Source organism: Trachurus trachurus, assembly GCF_905171665.1.
Source record: "Trachurus trachurus genome assembly, chromosome: 4".
NCBI classification, from domain to species: Eukaryota; Metazoa; Chordata; class Actinopteri; order Carangiformes; family Carangidae; genus Trachurus; species Trachurus trachurus.
In genome coordinates, this window is record NC_139898.1 from 13,130,976 (window position 1) to 13,156,041 (window position 25,066).

General features: G+C 42.1%; 3 protein-coding genes across 3 annotated transcripts in view; 1 reads left to right on the forward strand and 2 right to left on the reverse strand.

Moving 5' to 3' along the window:
- The window catches only part of micos13 (mitochondrial contact site and cristae organizing system subunit 13), a 313,292-nt gene that overhangs the window by 41,361 nt on the left and 246,865 nt on the right, over window positions 1–25,066 (reverse strand). The window lies entirely within an intron of this gene.
- rgmd (RGM domain family, member D) lies at window positions 1,469–10,546 on the forward strand. Its single transcript, XM_083969729.1, has 4 exons — window positions 1,469–1,480; window positions 3,241–3,389; window positions 6,452–6,963; window positions 8,957–10,546. Exons 2-4 carry the CDS (start codon window positions 3,296–3,298, stop codon window positions 9,653–9,655), a joined length of 1,305 nt encoding a protein of 434 aa, XP_083825855.1. The 5' UTR covers window positions 1,469–1,480; window positions 3,241–3,295; the 3' UTR covers window positions 9,656–10,546.
- celf5a (cugbp, Elav-like family member 5a) overlaps window positions 20,018–25,066 on the reverse strand; it is a gene marked incomplete at both ends in the record, with an annotated part of 179,588 nt that continues 174,539 nt past the window's right edge. The window contains 4 exons of the mRNA XM_083970449.1: window positions 20,018–20,145; window positions 22,710–22,853; window positions 24,062–24,148; window positions 24,484–24,699. Of these exons, the coding sequence (XP_083826575.1) occupies window positions 20,018–20,145; window positions 22,710–22,853; window positions 24,062–24,148; window positions 24,484–24,699 (575 nt within the window). The remainder of the gene's footprint in view (window positions 20,146–22,709; window positions 22,854–24,061; window positions 24,149–24,483; window positions 24,700–25,066) is intronic.

Here is a 25,066-nt window from a genome sequence, read left to right on the forward strand (position 1 = left end):
CACCAGAAGAAACATGATACATGTCTCAGTTGACAAATCTAGATGGGCATGAAATTAAACAAAAATCTGAAGCGTGAAACATGAACAATTTCCTGTGCAACTGTGGGTTTTTTTTAAACATATTTTGTAAACATTACATTTCCAGAATAACTAAATTGCTTAAGGTTTGGAGTCATATAGCCAGAGAGAACGCATGAGTTATGAGGTAAATGGCATTTTATTTACAGGGCCATACATAAGATTGGATTTGAATAAGATTTTTCCTGTTTCACATATATAAATCCAGTCACCAGACCCCTTTTACTGGGGCACGAGCCCCAGTATAAATGAGCTGTGAGCCAGTATAAATGTGATATAGCGCGTACACTTTAATGCTTAAAGGATAAGCAAAGTCAGTTCAGACTGAGATGTGCCCCAGTAGAGCTTAATGGCTGGCAACGCCCCTGTATAAATGCATTACTTGCAGGTTGTGGAAATACACTACATTTTTACCGTGCAGCCATGCAGCTATGTGAAGTCAGTGGCATTATTTTTTTCCTCGGTTTGAGGACAGTGAGCTGAGGAGATGGTCCTTAACTGGCCCTGTTTTCAGGCTTCCACCAGACCACAGCACGTTAGGCCTAATAACAAAAACAAGCATCCTGGTGTGGAGCTGGTCCCACAGTGTGAGGACCTTAATGAGGAACATGTGGAGCTGCCCAGACTCACAGTCAGAGGAAACCCAATCCCTCACTCCCTCTTTTTCTCTCCCTCCACCCCTCCCCCTTTCTACCATTCTTTCTTTCTCACTCTCTCTGCCTCTAAGTCTGCAGTTTTAATGATCAAGCATTGCTTTTAGGTCCTCACTCCTTTGTGTTTCTGATAGATATTTTTAATATTTGTTTGAAGAGTAAAAACTTCTTGCTCGAGAAAAATAAAGTGTGGTTGAAGAAACCCTTCAACCACACTTTATTTTTCTCGATTGTAGCCCATACCAGAACAAGTGACCCACTGTCAGCAGGAGAAATGTGCCGGCCTTGTTTTTTACCTGATACACAGTCTCATAGTCTACCCACACCCTGACTCTCTCGAGCTTGTTCAGAGTTGGTAGTGTATACATATTTGCTGGGTCATGCAATGCAATACGCTCGTAAGGAAATGTGGGAATAAAGAGGTCTTTCTCCCTCCATCAAGCCTGACAGGCGGTCTCAGAGTTTCTTTCATGTGCTGAATTCATCCTTACCGTCCACCTGGATCAATTAACTGTTTGCTTCAGTGGTCATCAGTGCCGTGGTGTGGAACCATGGTTCATTTAGTAGACAGCAGCTTATTGAGTAAAAACTATGGCTTTGATTTCGTTTTGATGTAACACGCTTTGAGCATCACTGCTACTAAAAGTGAGCATTTTCTCATATCCAGCTGTTATGAAGTGAATTAAGCAAGATTTTTTCTCTCCTCAGGAAATGTCACCACTGGTTTCCAACGGCAAACACTGCAACAGGTGAGACATGCGTTCATTTTCAATCCTTTGTACATTACATCCGCACCATCCACACATCACCCTCCTACACTGGGCCACTTGCCCTGTCTCTGAGTTGTCATGGGAAATACGAAGTGTAACCTGTTTAAGGGGATTTAAATGTGACCATAAAGCAAAGCCATAAAGCAGATCAACCAACCAAGCCTCCAAAATTAGCTGAACAAACAGAGTAAGGTAGAGCCCTCTGGGGGGATAAACTTGGCACACTGGATCCAGTGTGACAGAGGCCCCACTGGCAGCTCAGAACAATCCAAACGTTCCACTTGGGTTGAGCTGTCTTCGTTTCCCCCTCCACTATATATATCAGCCCCACATCAACATGGGCCTGTGAAGACCTTTCACGAGACTGACAGGCCACCTGAATCACACAATTGTGTGGCCGGAGGAGCCTGCATGTGTATAGAAAAACCAGTGATCCAATAACTGTCTGGGTTCACTTCTCTCTCATAAAGTCAGAAGGAAGGCGCAGAGGGAGACCCACAGCTACAAACCAAACGTCCCACCAGCACCAAAACAAAGCTTCAACGGTGACTCTAATTCTCGAATCTGCAAAAAAAAAAACCTTTAGCCTACTCATGATTTTCTTAATACCAATATTTTATCCAGTAATTGGGTGGCGCACTAAAATTCTTTATTTGTTTGGCCCGAAAACCGCACAGTGTGTCTCCAGCAAAAAAGGGCTGAAAACTGGTGAGTCTATGTGCCTTGCAGATGGTCTGGCCTCACAGCAGCTGTGCAAATGAAAGACGGAGTGTCGTTGAAGGAGTGAGAGAGATGGAAAGTTGGCCACAAAAGGAAAAGAGTAACACACAAGTTGCTAACCGAAAATGTAATGGAAAAAGGAATAGCACACTGAGATTTGCTGAGAGAAAATAATGGAGTCAGAGAATTTTGTGTGTAACAAAAACAGACAGTTGTGTTCTTTTGCAGCCAGGATAAAGAGAAGGAATGATTTACTGATCAAAACTACTATTCAGTGCAATGCAGAAAACACCACATAATAGGTTTACACATTACTTTTCAGTCGTTAATGTGAGGATAATGCTGTCTCTAACGTCCAAATGAGAGTGATATCCACTAGATAAACTAAGAAAGATATAAATCAGTTTGCACTCACAATTGTCAATCAAACCCCATTATCTTAGCTCTTAGATTGGAGTGAGAAAACAACAGGTGAGAAAATCCTGCTTAATGCTGAAAACACACAAACATTTGTCCTCAGGAGGAGGAGGAGGAGGAGGAGGAGTGGGGGGATTCAAACAGGACAAATGTCCCTGGGTGCTTTGTAGTGCAAAGACCAGTTTATGCATGAGAAAAGCTTTATTAGCCTACTTGTCAGTGGTGCTGTGTTTTAACCTCAGCACAGACAGGCTGTATATTGTACATGTAAATTTAATAGGCAGTTTGTGTAACTGTTACAGCCACAAAAACCTACTATTCTTCAATCATAATCAGGGCAGTTATTATTCCTCGCCGCCACCGCTGTTGTTGAGGTGTAGGTAGCCTTACTCCACCACTGTCCACATAGGGTACCCTGTAATTGCCACTACATGTAAATATCAAGTGGTTAGTGAATAATTAGTGTTTCATTGGCCAGCAGTCACCTCTGGGCCCCGTCTACACTTTAGACCCCTCCCTCGTAGAGCCGCCCTGAAGACAGGGGCCCCTTTTGAATGACAGCGCTTGGGAAAGAAGACGAATTTTTGTCTGATTTCCCGCAGCCGCAGCGTCGATGAGAAGCAGCCGAGGATCTCCATTCTAACTGAATGGATTGGTATGGGGAGAAGCGGACCTCAAATCACGGCTAAGCGGCAGCTTTGGGACTGTGTAACGTTGACGATGGTTTTACTTTCGCTGCTGTTTCGACCAGGTAAGTGCGTGCTGCTTTTTCTTTTACCCCCTCAATCTGTGCTCCTCCACTCCTCTCCAGCAGCATGCGAAGCTGTGTTCCTGTGCACTCCCCGAAATGGAGGTGGAGGTGGAAAAAAGTTAACTTTTTCCCTCCTCTGTGTGGCTAAACTTATATTGTTTGACAATGTTAACTTTTCTTGCGCATGATTAGTGGAGTTTTATGGGTGTTTTAGTGTTTGGAGGGGAGAAGGGGGGAAAGTCGCTGTTGTGTAAAAAGTAGCCCATCCACAGCGGGGACAAAGTAATGTCCTGTTGGAGGATTCAGCCTTCAGCCTGCGCTGCTCCAACTCTTGTATCGCTGCTAGCCGAGCAGCACGAGTTAACTCACTTTACGGACACATTTATCACCTTTTCCGCATTGAAAACTGCTTTATTTAACGCATGCGACACCGCCCGCCTCAGAGTAAACGCATAAAAACAAACACTGGCATCGCTGCTGCTGAGTTTTTACCAAGTTGTGCTCAGTTAGCTGCCCGTTAGCATAGCTGCTCATTAGCAGCAGCCGCAGACAGACCAGGACAAAACCACGGAGCTTGTTGTTTTAAAACCAGAAAACACCGCTAATAGGAAACCAAACGGGTTTTATTTAGTGGTATTTTCTCCACTGTGGCTTTTTATATCCAGTTTGTGTGGTTTGTGTTGTTGTCGAGTCTATGTGGAGCACGACATTTCCCCCTATTCATGCCTCATTTATTAACTTTGTTAGCCACCATGCATGGGGGTCCAACTCTTTGGCCTCTGAACGTGTCGGTGGCTCCGCAGACCAGGAACCAACAAGCCGGACCTCAGCTAAGACCTGGTGTAAATTTGGACTTTAAAGTTGCTATATTACAGACGTGATGTCCAGTTGCCTATATTATTGCTCAGTGTTGTGTTTGACACAAAGTTAACACACTTCAGACGCACATTGGATGAGATTTTATTTCGTACTAATGGGTTTTATTTCAGCTGTTATGAATATAGAAGATATACTTTAGTTATCTCTGCTGGGGAATGAGTAAAAACTATTCTCACAAGTAACTCTAGTTTACATCAGGAATGTTATGGTGAAAGTCATCTGGCATCACTTATTGGCATGAATAATTAAGTAATTATTAGAGTGTTATTTGATATGGATATGTTTAAACTTAAATGAGAAAAAGTTGTCAGCCATTAAATGACAGACTTTAACAAGGGTATTTATTTACATTATATGTTAGGATTATAAACAACACTATTGGAGCTATGTCTTGCTGCTCCAAAAGTCCTTGGGGCCCCAGCTTCATCCATATTGTTTTGGTACTTTGGAATAGTTTGCTGCGTCTCCAGATTTCCCTTTCAAATTTATTAAGTTGTGTAAAAGTTGAAATACACAGAAATAGTTGCTGAAATGTATTTTAAGTTGTTTACAGTAAAAAAGAGAACATCAAAAAACAAAACTATAATTTATATAATAGTTCATTAAAATAGACCAGTGTCCAAAAAACATTGCCAAATTCCTTCAGTTGGTACAAACACTGACTATTGATTGAACACTTGTTACACTGCAACCATACTGAACCGAAACCACTGACATGTGTTCATCTCCGTGTCTATCTCACTTGTAATCTACTAAACAATAATAACACTAATAAGATAACTGTTTGTGTGGTCTGTTTGTACGCCCCCCCCCCCTTTTTTTTTTTTTTTGCTCACATGTTTTCCCAATGGTCTTTACATTTGCTGTGAGCCCACTTAGTGCCACAGCAAAAAGACCCTTTAGGGAGATGCATGGTTGTCGATGGCCTCACAGGCAGTGACTGTCAAAAAGTGTCAATCACAGCAGACTTGGGTGACCTCGCAGTGAGGCGGGGAGCCCTGTTGGAATTCAGTGGAGGGATGCAAAATGGCTTTAACTTGACCTCTCACACTCGGTCTCAGTTTTATCAGGGCTGGTGTTGAACTGCGGCGTCTGTGAGATGCATTAATCATCTGCCATGCTGCCTCGGTGCATCAGATGTAAAGTGAAAGAGAAGAGATGATTAAAAAAATATTCATGAGCACTCGGTGTGAAATCTCCATGCTTATCTTGTCGTCTCTGTTTGGACGTCTGGGAGATTTGACCGAGCTCTGGAGTAAACACAGGACTCCTCTGTTGCCGTAGAAGGACAGTGTGTTGCAACTGGTCCTGCTATTGCACCAGAGGTGATGTATGTGTTGTGGATGCTGGCTGATGCTGACCGTCTGTCTGTTGAAATTGGAAAATGAAATCCATCCCAGACATCCCGCCCAACAGCAACACACAACTGAATGAACTCGGTGAATGTCTGCTCTCTTATTTCCTGCAGAAGTCATTGCAGTTGTCTGTTTTGCTTGGTAATATAATGATAATATCCCACATGTGAGTCTTAACTCAACCAGAAGCCCTGTGTTTAGGTGATACGACCCAAATATCACATGCTGTGTTTGCAGCCCCCACCGCTGCCCGGCTTCCAGTTTGGACCCTGGTTGCTGGAGACGGTTCACTCATTGTGATATTCCTCTCGTGATCCTCTGGAAGTTACCTTCCCTCATATATTGAGCTCTGCCATGCCATGCAGAGTAGCTTAATGGATTTCAATTACCTCAGCAACAGCCAAACCACATTCAACACCCTCAGGCAAACTAACACAGGTTGGTTTCCTCCTACAGTGAGGCTACATGCTATTTCAGTGCGGACTAGTTGGGGGGAAATAGGTTTTGACTGACTCTGGAGCACAGTGTGGGATCACGGCCTCCTGAGCTCACGCGTTTGGGTTTTAATGGCTCTCCTGATTGAGCTAAACTTGATAGTGGAAAAGTTTTGACTCTCCTGGCTCAAGCTGACGTAACGCATCGCTAAACGTCAGATGGGTTTCTAGATTCTTATTAGGAGGAAATTTCAGATCGGTCGATCTGGTCAGTATCCTTTTTCAGAGAGGGATTTAACGGAGAACAACGACGAGACAGACACCGTGACAGTATTTGTAACATATGTAGGTGTTGCAGGACAAAATGTTAATGTTTGTTGTTTTTGTTTTTCAGCTCACTGCCAGCAGTGTCGAATTCAGCGCTGCAATGCCGAGTATGTGGCTTCTACCTCCCCCTCTAGTGGTCTGCAGGAGGACGTGGCCATGGATGTGGACTACTGCATCGCCTTGAGGGCCTACGCTCTGTGCACCCGGCGGCAGGCACGCAGCTGTAGGGGCGACCTGGTTTACCACTCGGCCGTCTTCCGCATTAAGGAGTTATTCTCTCAGCATAACTGCTCCAGCGACGGGCCCACCTCCTCCGCCAAAGTCCCCAGCACGTCTCGACCGGCCGTGTCGGAGCTGTGCGACTATGAGAATCGGGTCCTCGTGTCGGGCTCGGCGGGTCAGCAGAAGAAATACGCCCACTGTGGATTATTCGGAGACCCGCACCTACGGACTTTCCGAGATGAGTTTCAGACCTGCAAGGTGGAAGGGGCGTGGCCTCTGATCGACAACCGCTTCCTGTCGGTGCAGGTGACCAACGTGCCTGTCGTCGAAGGCTCCAGTGCCACAGCAACCAGCAAGGTAATGATGGTTTTATAGCAGGGGTCTCCATATTTCTTATCCCCTGAAACAAAGAAGTTGCCACCCCTTGTTAGAGTTTCTTTCACTTTTCGCACTCTGTAGGCGTGTTTCAGCATTTTGATGGCTTTGATAAGTAAATCTGTTCAGGATTTCACAAGAAAAATAAGCAGAGATTAAAGAAAAACCTGGCAAAAATAAACCTGAATTGAATTTTCATCCTACATATTTACATTGTAAGCCCTCAGGGAGGCCGCAAACCTCAGCTTGGGAACCACATGGTTTAGAAGGTGCAGTGAATTTAGCATCTTGTCTAATGTGATCAAAGTGCTTTTGATTGATTTCAATACAAGAATTTCCTCATCTAGAGTGGGAACCTTCTACTTTGATCACAACAACCACTCCTGTTCACATTAGTGCCCACATAACACCGAGTCTGAATCTAATGGCCTATATATGAGCAGGCTGTTTTCGGGTGCTAGCTTGCGAGCTCAAGTATTGCCATAAAGTATCAAACATGTGAAGTTAATCGTCATTCCACGGTGCCTCTCGAGCCTCCAGCATTCCTCTTGTCTTGGAGCTCCTTCAGATCTGTGAGGGGAAAAGAGAGGAGGGGAGTCCTTAGTGGTGTTGAATCACAGACATGCTTGAGCGCTCTACCTTTAACACATGGGTGGTCATATGGTAGTGATTAACGCTCACTCAAACATTTTCCTCCACCGCCACGATCTGGAATGTTTTTTTCACCCCTCTGGTCAAATAATTAACTGGGCGCTTTTTGTGTAAATATGGAATAATGTGGAAAAATAAAGGAATAATTGGACAGCAGCAAGTTTTTTTTCATACGGTTAATTAAATAGGCTGGGCTTTAAAGCTCTAGTCTTTTTTTTCTTTTTCTTTTTTTTTTTTACTGTTGAGACCTTGAACATATCTTTATCTTTGTAGTATTTAAAAGCTCTTTGGTGTAACTGCTCTTTAAAATAAGCCTAACAAGCTGCTTTTTATATGAATTTTATGCCCAAATGTTCAATGATTAGTTTCCCACTAATGGGTAAATGTCACTGGTTTTCCCAAACTTACCAGTTCAGCTCAAGCTTTGTACAATAATAAACTGTGTCATTATGCATCAGGGATTTCAGAGCAAAACATTCTCAAAGTATTTGCAGCCTAATGCAAACCTGTAGTGTGAGTGTGTACAAGTCTGCATGTGTGTGCCAGCACCCGTATGGACTCATCATGTGTTTGGAGTTGTTTTCAAGTGCCAGACTTAAGACAGGAAACCATGCATCAAATACAGTATCCCCGTAAGTGTAAGCATAACCACAGCCACCGCTTTGTCAAGATGTTTGGAAGAAACAGAGGTTAGGCCCAAATTTTTCAAAGCCCAGCTGGAATATGAATCGCAGTCAGTGACTGAACAAAAAGCAGAAGTGACGGTGTAGATGTGATGGAGGACACACAGATAATTGAGCAGCTTATGCACCAGTGTTGTTTGATCCCACATTCAAGGAGAACGAGTGGAGTTACTTCCCACATTTTTAGTGTTGGGAAGTTGTTCTGTGTGTTAGAAGGGGATAGGTGATTGTCGAGACCAGACAGTGATGTTGTTGTTTATGTGAGGGGTTTGGTTGGTTTCAAACTAGTAGACACTAAACCTAACTGACGACAATCCTCTTATTGTGATTAAACTGGCTTTTCCCCCCTAAAGTGACAGTGAATTTCCCTTATACCAGAGGCCCATCAACGTGCGTCTCAGCCTTTTCAACTTGTGGTTTCCTGCTGCCACCTCGTGGCCTTGATCAGTACTGCTCTTACTCAGGAGTTATGGATGTCAGTGTCGGTACATTTAAGCGAAGATGTGACCTTTTAGCTCTGTTACTTACCACTGGCTTTATGTCTGGAAAAATATTCACACTATAAGACAAAATACATGTTTTACAAATGAAAAGATGAAGATTTAATATTGATTTTTTAATTTGTTTTTTTCTCATTTCAGATCACAGTGATCTTTAAGTCCTATCATGGCTGCACAGATCAGAAGGTGTACCAGGCCACCACCGAGGATCTGCCGTTGGCTTTCCAGGACGGGACTCGCAGCGGCGGTGAAAGCGGCAGCCTGACCATTGTGGAGCGCGGCGGCTCTGGAGTTGGCCGGCAGGTGAAGATCCAGGCCCGTTACATCGGCACTTCCATCATCATCCGGCGTGTGGGCAGCTACCTGACCTTTGCCATCCGCATGCCGGAGGACAACCTGGACTTTTCGGAGGACAATGGGGGTCTGCAGCTCTGCCTCCATGGCTGCCCGCGCAACGAGCTCATCAAAGAGCACACGCTGGCCCGGCAGAGCCAGCAGCCCCGTCTGCAGGGCACCAACACAGAGCTGGGCCCCCTGCGGCCTCCTCACCAGGTCTACACGGTGGAGCGGGCCACGGCCAAGTGTAGAGAGACTCTGCAGGTGGAAGACGTGTACTTCCAGTCCTGCGTGTTTGACTTGCTGACCACAGGAGACCCTGAGTTCTCCATGGCGGCCTACGGCGCTCTGGAGGATTTAAAGGCTCTGCCGCCCAGTAAACTGAAGCAGAACTCCCCGACGACTCCTCATCTCATCAACAGAGGGGCGACACACACGAGGACTGCAGCAGCGGCCAGCAGCTCCCTGCTCCCACTCTTAATCCTCATTCTGCTGCTTTTGTGAAAAATAAATGAATATAAATGATTTTTAAAAAGAGAAACATGGAAGCAAACAGAACGTGGAAGCGTTTACCAGCTTGAGGAAAGAGTGACTAGAGCTCAGACATATATATTTGTTTTTTTTGTTTTGTTTTTCTTTGAATTTTTGAATGTTTTTTCCGTTTTTGTCATTTGAAGGATTTCACACCCATGAAAGATGACGTTTGTTCCCACTTTACATTTTCTGTGGATTAAAAAAAACGTGGATCACATCAAGTGAAGAAAAACATATTTACATACAGCCATGTGCTTTGAGGTCAAATACAGTGTGTTCGCCATTTTCACGTGCTCACTCTCAATTGGTTTACATCAGTGTCATAAATGAATCTCCTAATTGTGTTGCTGCACAGAATGTTTGTTTTTTTTGTAAATATTTCATTTTTACTGAGAAAATGCACAACCTTCAAACACTCCACCGTGTACGGAGCTTTTTTTAATACAGCTTCTAGATCCTGTATAATCCAGTAATATCAATAGCACTTACAGGTTTTAACAGCAAGTTGTGTGTATTTAAATGTTATTTCTTTGTCTATTTCTGAAGTCGACATGCTAAATACACAGGATCCAACAACTGTATGTAAAAACTACCTATCCATAATATATGATGTGTCAGTGTGATATTCTCAGCAATTCTCATCTTCTTCTGTGAAACACTCCTCTTCAAGCTGTTTGGCTTCCAGTTTTAAAGGTAAAAACCAACAAATCTTTATATAATAATATATTAAAAGAGTGTATATATGTGTTTTATATTGTGTACATTTGCCTGTGTATAGATGTTTTAACTGTAATATGTTTTGCATTTGTTGTGTTCAGTAGGTTATTTTGAGACATTGTAAGAAAGGTAAACTAATATGTGTCGTGATGTATCTGTAATTTTCTGTATTAAAGTGTTGGACACTCTTGACCAAGGACTGTTTTATCTCTTTTTTGTGAGCTTTGTACTTATTTTAACATCAAAGGGGAATGTGTGTCGGCTGTTTATGGGTCTAGACTTCAGATAATGAAATGACAAGCAGATCGTTACCATTTTTCAAAAACAGTAATGGGGTTTCCTAACAGTGTGGCTGCAATGCCTCTTCTGTCCTGTTGGGGTCCTCAGTCTATAAGGCCTGACAGCTTCTAGTATAAAGACAGTTTTGACAAGCTGGCTGTGTAGCTGTAGGGATCCACAGTATGTTCTCAGTCCCCTGTGTAAATGTTACCTCTGAGTGCTGAGCTGGCTGCTGGCTTTGCTTTTGTCTGCCAGAGCACTGCACAGCTCCAAATAGGATTTAGTCTGTGGTTAACACCAGGTTAGAGTCAACAACAACAGCACACGGTGCTGATATTTGCACTGTATATGAACAATGAACCTTGTGACTAGAGAGAGGGATGTGATCAGCTTTTATCACCATCAAAAATGCAATTAAGAAAGCTCCAGCACACTCCTTATGAAGACATTAAGAATTAATGCTCTATAATTAGTCGACGTAGATTTCATTTTTTATCTTGAACTGAGTTAAAAGTAACTCTGAGTGACAGCATGTTTCGTCACATGTGCAGTCATACTTAATCTCCCCATGTCCCATTTCTTCAAATAAAGACAACACCTCGGTGAGCTGCGTGGTTTGGGAGATGGCTGATGAAACACGGCCTCAATTTAACGCGTTCACACGTTAAGCACATTTCAGACGGCCCGAATCAAGTTCATCACCTCCCTCATTTTTAGGCAGAGGGCGGAGAGAGAGAGAGAGAGATGGTGATGGGGGATTGATGTAGTTAGTACATTTACTCAAGTGCTCATCTTAAGTACAGGTTTGAGATACTTGTGCTTCATTTGAATCTTTTCATTCTGTGCTACTGCGATTCAGTGATTGAGTTAAATATTATACTTATCACCTCGTTCCGTTCATCTTCTCAGATAGAGTCACGCATTGAGTTTTACATTCAAAATCTTAAAACAAGCTCATAAAATGAAAAAATAAATAATTTAAAGATTAAATCGGTGGTTCTCAGCACGGCTTGCGACTCCTTACAAAGGCCTCCTATCATGTTCAGAACCCATAGACGCCCCAAATGTTGTTAAATTATTTTTCTGTTGATCAACTTATCAATTAATCTACTGGTTGTTTCATGTTGTAACCACTGGACTTGTGGCATGTGGTTTGATCTGGCTGCATGTAACCAGCTACAACAGGGAAATGCTATTAACACAACAATGCATCAGTATTGACTGAATCACAGGGAACACTATTACTTGATTATAAGTACTTTTTCTCCTGATTTTTAAAACATACCTTGCTGTACTTTAACCTGTGTGGGAATGGTGCGCTGTTACTTATAACAGAGTGTTTTTACATAGTTGTATTGATACACTTTCCTGAAGTTAATGACCTGAATAATTCCTCCTCCTCTGGGCTCACTTTACCACCTTTCATCTAAATACATGACTGCTGCTCTGTGCTCTGTGTTGCAGCCGATGAGATGAGCTCCTCCAGCCTATGTGCTTTATGGTTTTAAACAAAACCTGAAAAGCTCCAGGCCCTGTCTTGATTCATGTTACCTGTTGAGATGCAGCCATCTGACAGCTCTGTCAGACACCAAGCAGCCTTATATAATAACCCCATGTGAGAGCGCCCTCTTCGTCTGCTGGAAGGAGATGAGTTTCTTGACAACTTCAGAACATTTAAAATGTGGGGGAAAAATTACATTGACATTGAAAATTCCTATTTTGAAGGAGAAAAAAAAGATTGAAATGAAGAATGTGCAAAAACTTCAACTCTTCACTGACAGTAGAGGAGTCCCATCAGGTTTGCAGGGAACTAACTGCTCAAGCCTGTATAGATTGCTCGTCCACCCTCTTTGAGCCATCCTGTCTTGACTTTCCCCTGTAAACAAGGACAATTACCAAGCTAATGAGTTGAGAAAAAACTGCTTGAGTGATTGATTCTCTCAATGGGGAAATTAATTTGATATTAATAGAGCACTTGGCAAGATAAATAGATAGTGGTGTGTGAGTCCTCTCCTTGATTGATAATGGATAGATTGATGGCTGTCTTAACACAAGATCTTCCTTATTCTTAAATGAGGTGGCCTTGATGAGGAGACTTTAGTATCACAAGATCATCAAGTGTGGAAAGCATCACCAGCCTTGAATTCACTTTAATATTTATGTTTAAGGGTCTTATACCTCAAGTTAGAGGAGCCTCAGATACACAAAACGATGATGATGGTGTTAATAAAAGATCGTTTAGAGCACGGATGAGGATTCATGTAGAAAACATCTTCAATGAGTTGAAATTTAACAAGTTTATACTCTCTCTAGATTTATTGATACTAAATGATGCAGAAGGTGTCGCTCGGCCGCGGCTGTAAACTCGTTCAGCTGCTCTTGTGAGATTGTGTTTGTCTCCACTTTCACAAGTGGCTCCTTAAATGATCTGCTTGCATCATTCCCGCGGCTCCTGACGACTCATGAGACCTCCTAACCCTCTCTCGCTGAAGCATTTTGCTTAATGATGCACTCAGGAGTCTGATTGTTGCACCGAAGAGAAGAGGTCCAGACGTGTACATACATTACACCCTGTTACATGGGTCACTGCTGCAGAACAAAGAGCGAGAAGTTACTCATTTCTCACAGAGTTTGTATGTGTGTGTGTGTGTGTGTGTGTGTGTGTGTGTGTGTGTGTGTGTGTGTGTGTGTGTGTGTGTGTGTGTGTGTGTGTGTGTGTGGTTTGTAGACAGCTCTACTTGCAGTGATTATACAGCTATCTCACAGCACAGGCTCGCTCATACCTGACCAACCCAGTCTCTCTGTGTCTCCTCAATAATCATTGTGACAGCATGCAACTAGACACACCTCACCCACTGGCTCACTGCAGAATGGGTATTGACCTACATATCATATCATATGCTCCTGGTTTGTGTGATAGAGTTTTTTTTTATTTTATGGGGGGGGGGGGATAACACTGAATGATTGGCAGTCCTAGTTTAATAAACACATTACATCCCCTGGGTTTCCTCCTCTCCTCTGTTGTGGGTAAAATGCCACATGTAAGGAATAGATCCTACAAGCTATAGGAGCTGCTGCCATTTCAGCAGCGTTTCCTCTGCTGCTACTGTAACAGTAGAGAACAGCTGAGAACACCTGGCTGTCTGAGTGTGTATTTTTATTAACGAGCCTGTGTCACCAAACTTTTAACAAATGGCCCCCCGGCACCCTGACGCCCCAAAAAACCCAGCTCGGAAATTAAGCATCTGCATCATAAATCTTGGAAAGTTACAATAATTTGCAATTCACTCCCTCATCAAAGGCAATATTACCCTAATTTATTATCTCCCTGCACGAGGGGCGCGCAAAGGCCGTGGAGATAAGAGTTTATCAGGAGGGGGATTGATTTTCATTAACTGATTGTAATAAAGATGAACTGCCTGCCGTGCACACTGACCAAGAGCCACACTTTATTGTAATTGGGACAATTTATTTCATGAGCCAGTGGCTCTACTTTTTTGTCCCTCCCATTCTTTTCTTTTCTCTTTTTTTATTCCTCATATGCTCTTCAAATGGAGAATGTGGCGTCTCAGCTGTAGTGCCTCCGTTGCCACAGTGAGAGTCGATGTATGAGGATGATGATTACAAGGTGTACATGCAGATGCAAGTCAACTGTCAAGACGTTGCATCAGATTTGGCTTCTGGCATCAAAGCCATGCAATAGTTATGTAAACTTGACTGATACTCGCCGCCTTCCTTATATCAATTTACTGTGTGTCAAGATGATAATGTTATTTGTTCCTCTGTCTTTCTATTACAGCCTGCGTGACACCTCCCAACTGAATGCCTCATGTTTGTGTGCGGTGGGTTTGTTTTTGTTTTCTTTTACTCTCTTATAAAATATATCCTGACACATTTTCCAGTTGTCTCTGTGCAGCAGAGCAGCATCAGGTGACCTGTGACTAGAAAACCCTTCCACAATAACAGATAACTGAAATCATCCTACACACAGCAACATTATGATGAAATGGGAACATTTTCACCACTGGAGCTTCAAGAATTTAAAGATGAATTCTGAGCTCAAAGGCTGCACACAGAGAAATATAAAATATGAAACACTTTAAAAAACGGCTGAAGGAGTATGTAGGGTGCGTCGCCATGACCTTGTTATCCTTTAAAGGGCCGTGACCCTCATATCGCAGTTTCATCACTCGACACGGATAAGGTGTCAGTAACAGATTCAGAGGTGACGAGCTGTGAGGGGTTGCAACATCTGCACCGTGCAACTTCCAAGGTCCTGGAGGGGAGCGGTGCCTTGTGCAACGACTCCCCCTCTCTTTGCGTCGTGGTTCAACACTTTCATTCAATATTAGGGTGAGAAACAAAACATCCAGTTTGAATTTTTATTGTAAAATTGGAAAAAAAGGAGAGAAAGAGAGAAAAGCCCCAATAAGCATTTCTTTTGATACATATCTTTATCTTATCATAACCATAAAAGAAAAGAAAAAAAACTGGCTAAATAAATAAATAAATAATAAATAAATAAATAAAAATAATAAATAAATAAATAAATAAACATCAAGTTACATACTTGAGCCAATAATTAAATATAAAATTATTAAATCATTAATCATTAATATGAAGTAATCTAAGCAGCAAGTATTAAGAAATTTCAACAGGGGGAAAAAAGTTTGGTTTCTCAGGCTAATACAGAACACATAGGTTTTCTTGTTTGTTTTCTTTTGTTTTTGTTTTTTTTAGCTTTTTCTTTTTTATAAAAAGATACTGCTTTCCCTGTCAGTTAATCCATGCTGTACTGACGCTGCCACAAAAACAGGTGGCGCTCTCCTTTAAAAAGAAAAAAGAAAGAAAAACAACACAACCTGTAAACAGCATTTTCTCCTCCAGGTTTAAAGAATAGTACTGAGATTCCTCTTTTTGCGCCCTGTATGTCAGTAAAGTCTACTTCACAGACTCCATACTGCTGTTTATATGTTTTTGTATGCTTTGTGCTGAGAAACCAGAAAGTTAAGATCTTTATAAAGCGAAACCCTCCCCCCTTCCCCGACCCCACCCTCCATTTCAAACCCTAGCCTATGTTTCCCCAAAGAAAGGTCCTGTGCTGATTTTCCATAATATACAGATTTCATATTTATAATAAGCTACTATCCTTAGCATTCAAACCATAGTTAAAGAATCATATTGTTAATACGAGTAGTACCATAATCATAATCTTTAACCCTCCCTGTCCCCCATTGAGCATGCTCAGAGATTGAAAGGGCACCATGGTAGGATGACAAATATTTAAAAGAAATGATTTTTAAAAAATGGATGCAAGAGTGAAAACAATGTAAAAGATAAACCTCAGCTCGACAGCATGCAGCTTATGTATAACACTGAAGGAATCATTGCTGCCATTTCTCAAAAACCCAGTTCATTTCCTGCATTTTCACCTTTTCCTTCCCTCCTTCTGAATCATATAGCAGATATTCACATCGAGGCTTATGCGCTACATACACAACTGCAAATTCAATCAGGTTGGAAACTGTTTCCATCCACAAACCTTCACTGTTTTAATTGCGCTCAATCAACTTTCAGTTTTTTTTCTCCTTCTTCTTCTTCTTCTTGGCAGAATGAAATTAACTCAACATCTTTTCAAACTCATTAAATTTCAGCCACAGCTGGCATCTTTAATTTGCATTACCCAAGCTGTTGTGAAGGCCAAATTTAATTTGATTTTAATAATTTAAAAAACTCTCCAGTAGAAATCCCATAAGAAAAGATTTTTGAGCGGGTTTATAAGGCCCTGTATGGCCCGGGGAAAGGAGGGCATATATCACAGCTTCCTAAAGCTGCTGGGCCCTGACAGGAGAGAGGAAACTAACTGTAACTCACCAGGGGGGAAAAAAGCTGTCGTCTGGCAAATATATATGAAATCTACCCTTTTCACTGGCCTATTCAAGCCTATTGTACCTATTGTGAATCATAACAGCCTGAAGTGACCCTTCCTCCGCCTACACTGTTTTATATGATATCACAAAATCAAATATTTCATTCTACAAAGAACATTTTTTCTGAAAAGTAACACATTTATCATATGTCATCATAAAATATCAAGGAATCTGGCACATTTAAAGTCTGATGAGGAGATGCAGTGGATATGCTTTGCATAATTTGGCAATTCATGATGAGAAAAGGCATTTTTCAAAGACTTTCTTCTTCTTCTTAACAACATCTAAGTATTTCCTGCAACAGAACAACATACAGTGAATGAGGATAACATTTGTGAGAGGTCCACTGATAAATGAAACTTCCCTTCTCTAATAATACTGATCCAGTGGAGCAGAAAAATAAAAGGAATGGCTGAGAATAAAAGCAGGGATACAGTCATCAGGACCTGGGCAGTCGTTCTGCTGATAACATTTGTTGTAGCAGACTACACAGGCGTAGTAGTCCTTTTTTCTGAAGACTCTACTTGTGTGGATGGGCCCATAGAGACGGCATTGTGATTTGATGACTGAAGCACTGATGTGTCTAAAGTTTAGAGCGATGATCAGAGCACTGAGGTCTCACTGAGTCCTGAGGGGCAAAGCTGCTTCAGAGAGCAAACTGAGCACATGAACTGGTTGCTGGGGGAAAAAAAGTCAAAGTAAAAGACCACTGAGAGAATGTTGAGTGAACAAATCAGAAACTAAAATGAATAAATGTATATATTATCTTTTAAAAAAAAGTGACTCTGGAAAATGATAAATCATGAAAAGCAGATTTCATCTCGGACGTCCCGTGTCTCTCCGTTAAAAGCGTCACCACGGATGATGCAAGTTTAGTTAATTAGTCATATCTGTAATGGCGTGATGTGTCGTGACCACACTGTATAGGAGCCATGTGTGACCGGCGCTAATGGTAAGCTGTCATCTTGTTGAAGCAGCAGCAGCTGTAGCAGCCACACTTACAGGGCTGCTGCTGTCTAATTGATGGATCATTTTGCTCTTAATTTGACCTCCTAAGGCTGGTAATGCCAGGCTGTTCCTCACCGTGTACAAGCTCTCACTGTGCTATTATACCCTTTGGAGAAAAAAAAAGAAGAAAAAATACAGCTGCTCTTCACTGAAGAACTTGTACAATCTGGTCTAAACTCTACATACAGATTTGCAGCCTCAACCTCTGAACCTTTGCGTATCTTTGCGATCGTGACGTAGATTTAGGAGGTGCGGATGCGTCCCACAGGAGGTGCTGCCTCGTTCAGGTGTGGCGCTCCCCTCTGAGACTGTTGATGATAGTAAAAGAGAGAAAAGACTCCCGTCCAGCCACTGAGAGAAAAATGAACTCTGTCACTTAGTCAATTCATTCAAAATGCCAATGTGTAATTGATTGTGCATCTCTTGCCCTGCGGTGCTGCTCCCCATCTGATCAATATTATCATTATCCTAATTATGCTGTGGGTTAGCTCTCGGGCCCCCGTGAACTGATGGTCCCTATTAAGAGAGAGATATGCTGGCACTTGGAGGTGAGGAGAGAAGGGGGGAGAGAGAGGATGGGGACGGGCGGAGGAGGGGAGTCTACTCTCGCCTGCTGAGAGCAGCTGGAGGAGCTTGGCAGCGGGAGAGGGCACGACCTGGCAGGGACCACTGTGACACGTCGATGGAAATTTTTACAACTGCTGTCAGGCTCATTTGTATATTTTATTAAGCAGTTACAGATGCTGCGCTGTTTTACTGCTGCGTATCCAGCTCAGCCGGGTGGCACTTTTACCACAGTGCTTTATGGTCAGATTATCTGTAATATCAAGGTTTTAATGATGACACAGAATGACTCTTGTTTCAATTATGGAATTGCAATGCGCTGACAAGAACAGAGGACAGCACTACACGACTAAATGCACTGCAGGATCCGTGATGTTTGCTGTTATTGTGTCACTTTTTGGCACTACACAACTTGTTTTCTTCTTCCGACACAATAACGCCGAAAGATCACACCTCCGAGATGAAATACTGCCATAAGATGGAGCAATGAGTGGCAAAAGAACATTTCTGAACATGCCCGAAACAATGTCTAACCCACATATTCTACGCCACTAAAATAGTATAGCTTTATTTTTTTATACATTTTTTTCTGTTTTGCTTTAATATTCTCAAACCCAGTAGCTATAAATGTAAAAGGAAAAGAAACCAAAACCCCTTTCCTCTTTTTTTTCAACCTGAAGCTAGTATTTCTTCTTAAGTTTAACTTGTAATATTATTAGTAGTAGTTTGTAGTATTAGTATCATTAATACTATATATTACTGTTCAGAACAATAAAAATGTTTGGTCCTTTGGTCCCTTAGGGGTGAAAGATTTGCAGTTCTACTGTTGCTAATGGAAACCTCAGTGACCTCCAAGAGTCATAGTTCTGCGCTTGCTGAGAGAGACGGTGAGAGAATAAGAGAAAGAGGGAAAGATAATGAAAGTCTGTCAGTGGATGTACAGAATAGCTTCTTTTTTTCCACTGCTTTTCTTGATCTTCAAGTTTTAACCCTCATTTGTCCAGTACAGTAAAAGCCACAAGCGCCTCTTTCCTTATATATATGTGTATATAATATGTATATAGAAATCTATTTGTTGTTGCTGCTTTTTTGTTTGTTAGTTTGTTGCTTAATTAACAATTCAAGTCTCAACAAGAAAAAGTTCTGTTGTTCAGTCTCATCACATCTTTTGTCAGTTTCTTTTTTTTTTCTCTTTTCGTCTTTCTTGCACTGTGCCATCTGTTACTGTTAAGTCCCCCGGTGAAGCGCCTCCTCTTTCGCTTCTTCTTCTTTTTCTGCCGTAACCTATATCTTCATAAGTAAATGCTGATATGTCTTCAAAAATTCCTTATGTGTTGATTTTTTTTAAAACATATTTTGCTTTCAAAGAAAAAAAGTTTAACTCCTCCGAGATATCTTCACGTGTCCTCTAAAACCTGGAAATAGAAGAAGAAAAAAAGAGGCAATTTCAGATCTGACTGCTCATTAAACTGTCATTTTTAAAGATCCATTTCTTTAAACTTTGGATAGTTCAATATGGCTCTATTATATCAGTGTAATGGTCTGGAGAGAGCTAACCCGCACTGGCACACCAATCAATCTTTGTCAATCACCATCATGACAGATTTTTCCATAATTAATACGCCTGCTGTGCTGCATATGTAATCTAATCTTCCTACATGTGCGCAGATACTAAAAACGTAAAGGACTGGGCTTTACATTTACTGAACATAAAGTATATTTAACATTCAGGAAAACTATAGGCTCTTACCATCAACATGTCACATTGACCGTGCTTTGACGGTCTGTGTGTGCTCACCTGTGCTGCTGCAATGAATACTGAAGGTAGGCTGTGTCAGTAAGGGCGGCTGGCATCCTTCGGTCTCTTTAGCTGGACTTTCAACCTCTTCATCCCAATCTGAAAGCCATTCATGGCTTGGATAGCTGCCTGTGCACTAGCAGGGTTGTCGAAGCTCACGAAGCCTGCGAAGAAGCACAAAGTCATTAACTCTGATGAGAACAAGGTCATTATGAGTGTCACACGTGGTCTGTAAGGTGACAGTTTAATTCACCATTTACAGATATTTATTACAAGTGACTTGACTCACAGTCAGAAACAAATACATACCGTATATATATATTTTAAGAAAACAACAAGTGAGACATCCAGTGTAAACAAACATCTGTGTTTTCCCTGCTTGATCATCATGGTCTGTCTCCCACCTGAAAGAGTGTTGATGGCATTGGTGAGGCAGCTAGAACCTCTGAGCTGTCTAGCAAGTGCTCAGTGGCCGTGAGAAAATCCTATGAAGTTGTTTGAATAAAAAAAAAGTCTTTCAAGACTGTTTGTTTAAAAAGCATAGGCTAAGCCACTGTGTTAGAATTGGATTTTGATCGGCTGCTTCTTTTCATCAAGTTAAAGCTACAATAACAGACAGTGGTGAGACTCGAAATGCAACAAGTTTGTGTCTGTGTGTGTCGGAGGGGGGGGGTTAATGTCTAAAAGCATCACTGTCTGAATGTTGTCTCCTGGTTGACAGGTTTTGTCTGGAAAAGGTTTAATATCAAACTACACTTAAACAAGAATAATATAAGATGTCACAAATCAGTTCAATATTTTGAAGGAAAAAAGAATTTGTCAATATTTTGCAGACGTGAGAGCCTCTTTTTTTTGTTAAATTTTACTTGCTAGAAAAAATATTTGGTAGCCACATCATCAGCCACAATATAGTCTACTGTTAATAATTACAGTAACCAGGTCATCCTGTTAATATTTGCTGCTGTTAACTTGATGATGTCCTTTTCAGTCTGCATTTTGACACTCCTATAAAGTTCAAAATATATAACTGAATGAGGACGACTCAATGCCCAAAGTAGTCCGAGCAAAACAAGAGCAAACGTAGTTCATCATGGACAGACAGGTCTGCTGCAGACACTAAAACCCCTCGGAGCATTTCCCCCAAAATACACCCCTCCTCAAACCTATGCTGAACATCCTGTTTCCATCATGTGTAAAAATAAAGCCTTGAGAATCCAGTGACCAGAAACTGCAGTGGAGTGTGTCTCCGCTTGATGCGCTCCCCTGTGTCTGTGGTGTCATTAGGAACAGTCGATGACCCATGAAAAACAGCAGGAGCCTCTCCACGTCCAAAGCCACCTGGGGGAGATGTCTGCCTGGCCTGCTCGGCTCTTGGTAGGCCCATTAGGGCGAGGACTGGGCCGCTAGGAGGAGGAAGACTGAATGGAAGTCTGAAGCAAGTATAGAGGCAGGGAAAGGAGGTGACCTCCTAACCCACCATTGGGTTAACACATTCGAGCTGGGGAACAGAGATGAGATGGAGAGGCGATAGAGGCTTACAGCTCTAAGCCCTCAGCTCAGTCTTGTCACACGAGTGTGCTCTCTCTCTGTGTTTCCCAGTCTTTTGCACACCATCAATCTAAGTTTATCCCCTCTTTCTCTTTTCTAGATTAATTACACCAGTGTGCTCCATCCTTCCCCAGGCCTAACATTATGTTGTAAATGCATAGTGTACAAGTCAATACTGCAAATAGCTCTTCTTTCATGAATTTATATGTTATTAAGTCCCCCCAGGGAGACGGGACCGCCGATCAATTTTGCCCAGGGTTCTTGGGTTCCCTGAAGTGAAAACAAATGCTGATCCATAACTGTCCTTTGCCTCTCCCAGCCCCCCTCCAACATCCCAGCCTGCCGCCTCAAAGTTTTTATAAGCCCCGGGGCTTGTTGGTATATGCAGGCTGACAGAGCTAAATGGGACAGGAGGTGTGGAGGTGTGTGAATCAGCCTCAGCACTGAGGCTATTGACAGATATTGGGGTTACAGAACGGTAACGTGGATGCTGATACAGCACCTTACGGTTTCCAGGTCATGCAGCTGCCAAACAGAAACAAGGACATGGACTCTGATTGACTGCATCATGACTAGTTTGGCTACAGTGTACTCAGCACATTTTTTTCCATGGTGCCAAAACACAACAGTCATCAAGATGTAAATTCAGGTCAGTCAGTCAGGGCTAAGATCATAAGATCACTCAGTCCTCTGTGTCCATGTGCTCAAATGTCATCACATTCCTCAACATTTAGGACTGAATTGCACATATACTTATATAATATATATATCTATATATGTGTACATTTTGTATGTATTGTATATTGGACCAAACTGTCTCTTTTTTCATTTTTAGTATTCTTTTCACAAATATCAATTTAGTCTGTGAATTTTGAAAAAAAGAAAAGAATAAATAAATAAAAGCTGTGTATGATTAAAAGCTTCAGTTTTTGTGAAAACTTTCACAATGGATCTTCCTGTCATCTACTTTGCATTTACTTTAAGTGTATTTATTAAACTAGGAAGTGGAGTTTTTATCCTTTACTTTTTTTTTAATATAACAAATCACAGTCGAGACCTGTGTGCAGACCTGCCATCATTTAATCTTTATGTGAAAGGCAAAATTTCCCCCAAAAAAGTCAACTACCCTGAAAACAAATAAAACGGTAAAAGTGAAAGTGAGAGGCAGAGAAAAACACACCGAAGCACTTGCTCTGGTTGGTTGCCCGGTCCATGAAGACCTTAGAAGAGATGACAGTGCCGAAGGGCAAAAACATCTGCATGAGTTCATTGTCTCCAAACTCCTGTGGCAGGTGGTAGATGAACAGGTTACAGCCCTCCGGGCCTGGATAGAGGGAGCGGGAGAGACAGTGACAGACAGGGAGCGAGAGAGAGAGAGAGAGAGAGAGAGAGAGAGAGGGAGGGTGGGGGGTGGGGGGGAGGAGAGACACAGCTGTGAATTTGTTATTTTCATCTGCGCACTCTCTCGTGTCGACTAAATTAAGATAAGTGGAAATAGATTTCCAGGATGTCTGTGACATTATCAGTGATAAAATATTACTGTTCTTAAACACACGAGAATAAATTGAAAAGTTTTGCCTTGATTTGCTGATACTGTATGGATACTGAGAACACATTAAAAATTTCTATTTACATTTAACATTTTAGATTAGATGTGCCTATGCACGACTAAATCTAGATGATGATCACAATCTTTCCAGGGTTACTAGTGTCATCTATGACCTGCAAAAGAAATTATTTTTTCAATTACTAGTACATTTATATATTTATTTGTCCCATTTTTCTCACTCTCCCCATCCCCCCGGAGGCTACATCCTTGTACATGATGTGTAAAAACTGAGGGCTTCATTGCATCGTACTTCGTACTTTAACACTTCCTGCGTGACACAGTTTTTTTCTATATTTGGAAACTGAATACCTGCTGTTACCAATTCATCCATTTATTACACAATGTCTGCACAGCCTCAATTCATATTTATTTTGCAAACCTGCAGCAGCAGGTGTGGGTGAAAAACCATCACATTGCTTACTTTGAACATCTTCAACTATACTACCACAGTTTTCCTGCAACACATGTACCTCCATTTTTCATTAATTCTATCCATCTGGTTGCTCTGGCACTACTCTCGGCTAGCTAAGAATATGATTATATAAGCTTTAATTACTGCAAAGCATGGGCCTTTGTAGATAATGTATAACCTATTTTCATGATGAACAGTATAGTATAGCTGTATTAACATTATTCTATCTTCCTCATGCTTTATATATCTATTACCTAAGATGAGATGAATGCATTGAGTAATACTGTTCTCTCAGCCGCTCCACTTTATTTATCTATTAGAGAGAATGAGATGTGTACAGTGTTAAAGCAATAGTCTTCTGTCATCCTCATGTTCTTTATATATGTATTACGCAGAATGAGGTGTGCAGTGTAAAAGCAATATTGGTCTCCCATACTCATCTTCTTTATATACCCATTACACAGGATGAGATGTGTGAAGTGTAAAAGTAATAATGTTCTCTCACCCTCACCTTCTCTCTGCTGCTGCTGCTGGATGACCTGGGGTGGTTGGGGCAGTGTCTGACCAATGGGAGTCAGCGTGGTGGCTGGGTAGATCGCTGCAGGGAGGTGGGGAGAGGGAGAGAAAGGAGGGAGACGGTTGTAAAGGAGAGAGAGAGAGGGGAGTGTAAAAACGGGGATCCTACAGAGAATGGTGTCAAGGATGCTTAAGGTCGATCACACAAGCATAACATGTGTAATCAAAGGCTCTCTGATGTTATGTTCTAAGGCGGTGTCCTACATTATCTGAATACATACAGCCGAACGCTCTCACTTAGTAGTTACCCTGAAGTAATTGTCTCCTTGCTGCTACTCATTTAGCATTTACAGCAGATTGTAAAAAAAAAACAACTAAGGAACACAATATAATAAACATGGCGTTCCTGGCTCATACCCGTGTATTGCTGTACTCCAGTGAAGGCTTGCTGGAGGGTGTCGGCAGCGGTGGGGCTCTGGGTGGAGTAGGGAGGCAGGCCATTGGTGTACATGGTCTCCACGGCGGGGTGTCCGTTGGGCTGATGAGGGATGCCGGTGAATCCGTTGACGATGGGCGTGACGATGCTGGGCACGGCGGAGGTGGTGATGTTGGCTGGTGGAGAACTGAGGCCTGCTGGGAGGAAAAAAAAGGTTTCACTGTATCAGGAAGGACTCCCATCTGCATGGCTCTCTACATGATATACAACACAGTAATAACGCGTTCAGACATAAACAAGTAGTGTACACATAGAAAGAAGTGCTTTCCCGTTGTGTACAGAGAGCACACACATACACACACACAAACGGAGCTCGTGACCAGAAGCTACAGTGCATCTCCCCTCTAATGCAAGGACACGCGTGAGACGTGAGACTGTCACATATCTGCCGTTTGTCGTGACACATCCTGCAGGATAGCTGGGAAGTCAACCTGTGAAAAATGAGCCTGTCTGTAGTGTTTGTGCGATACCCTGCTGGCTCCTACTGCTCAAGATGATGAAACC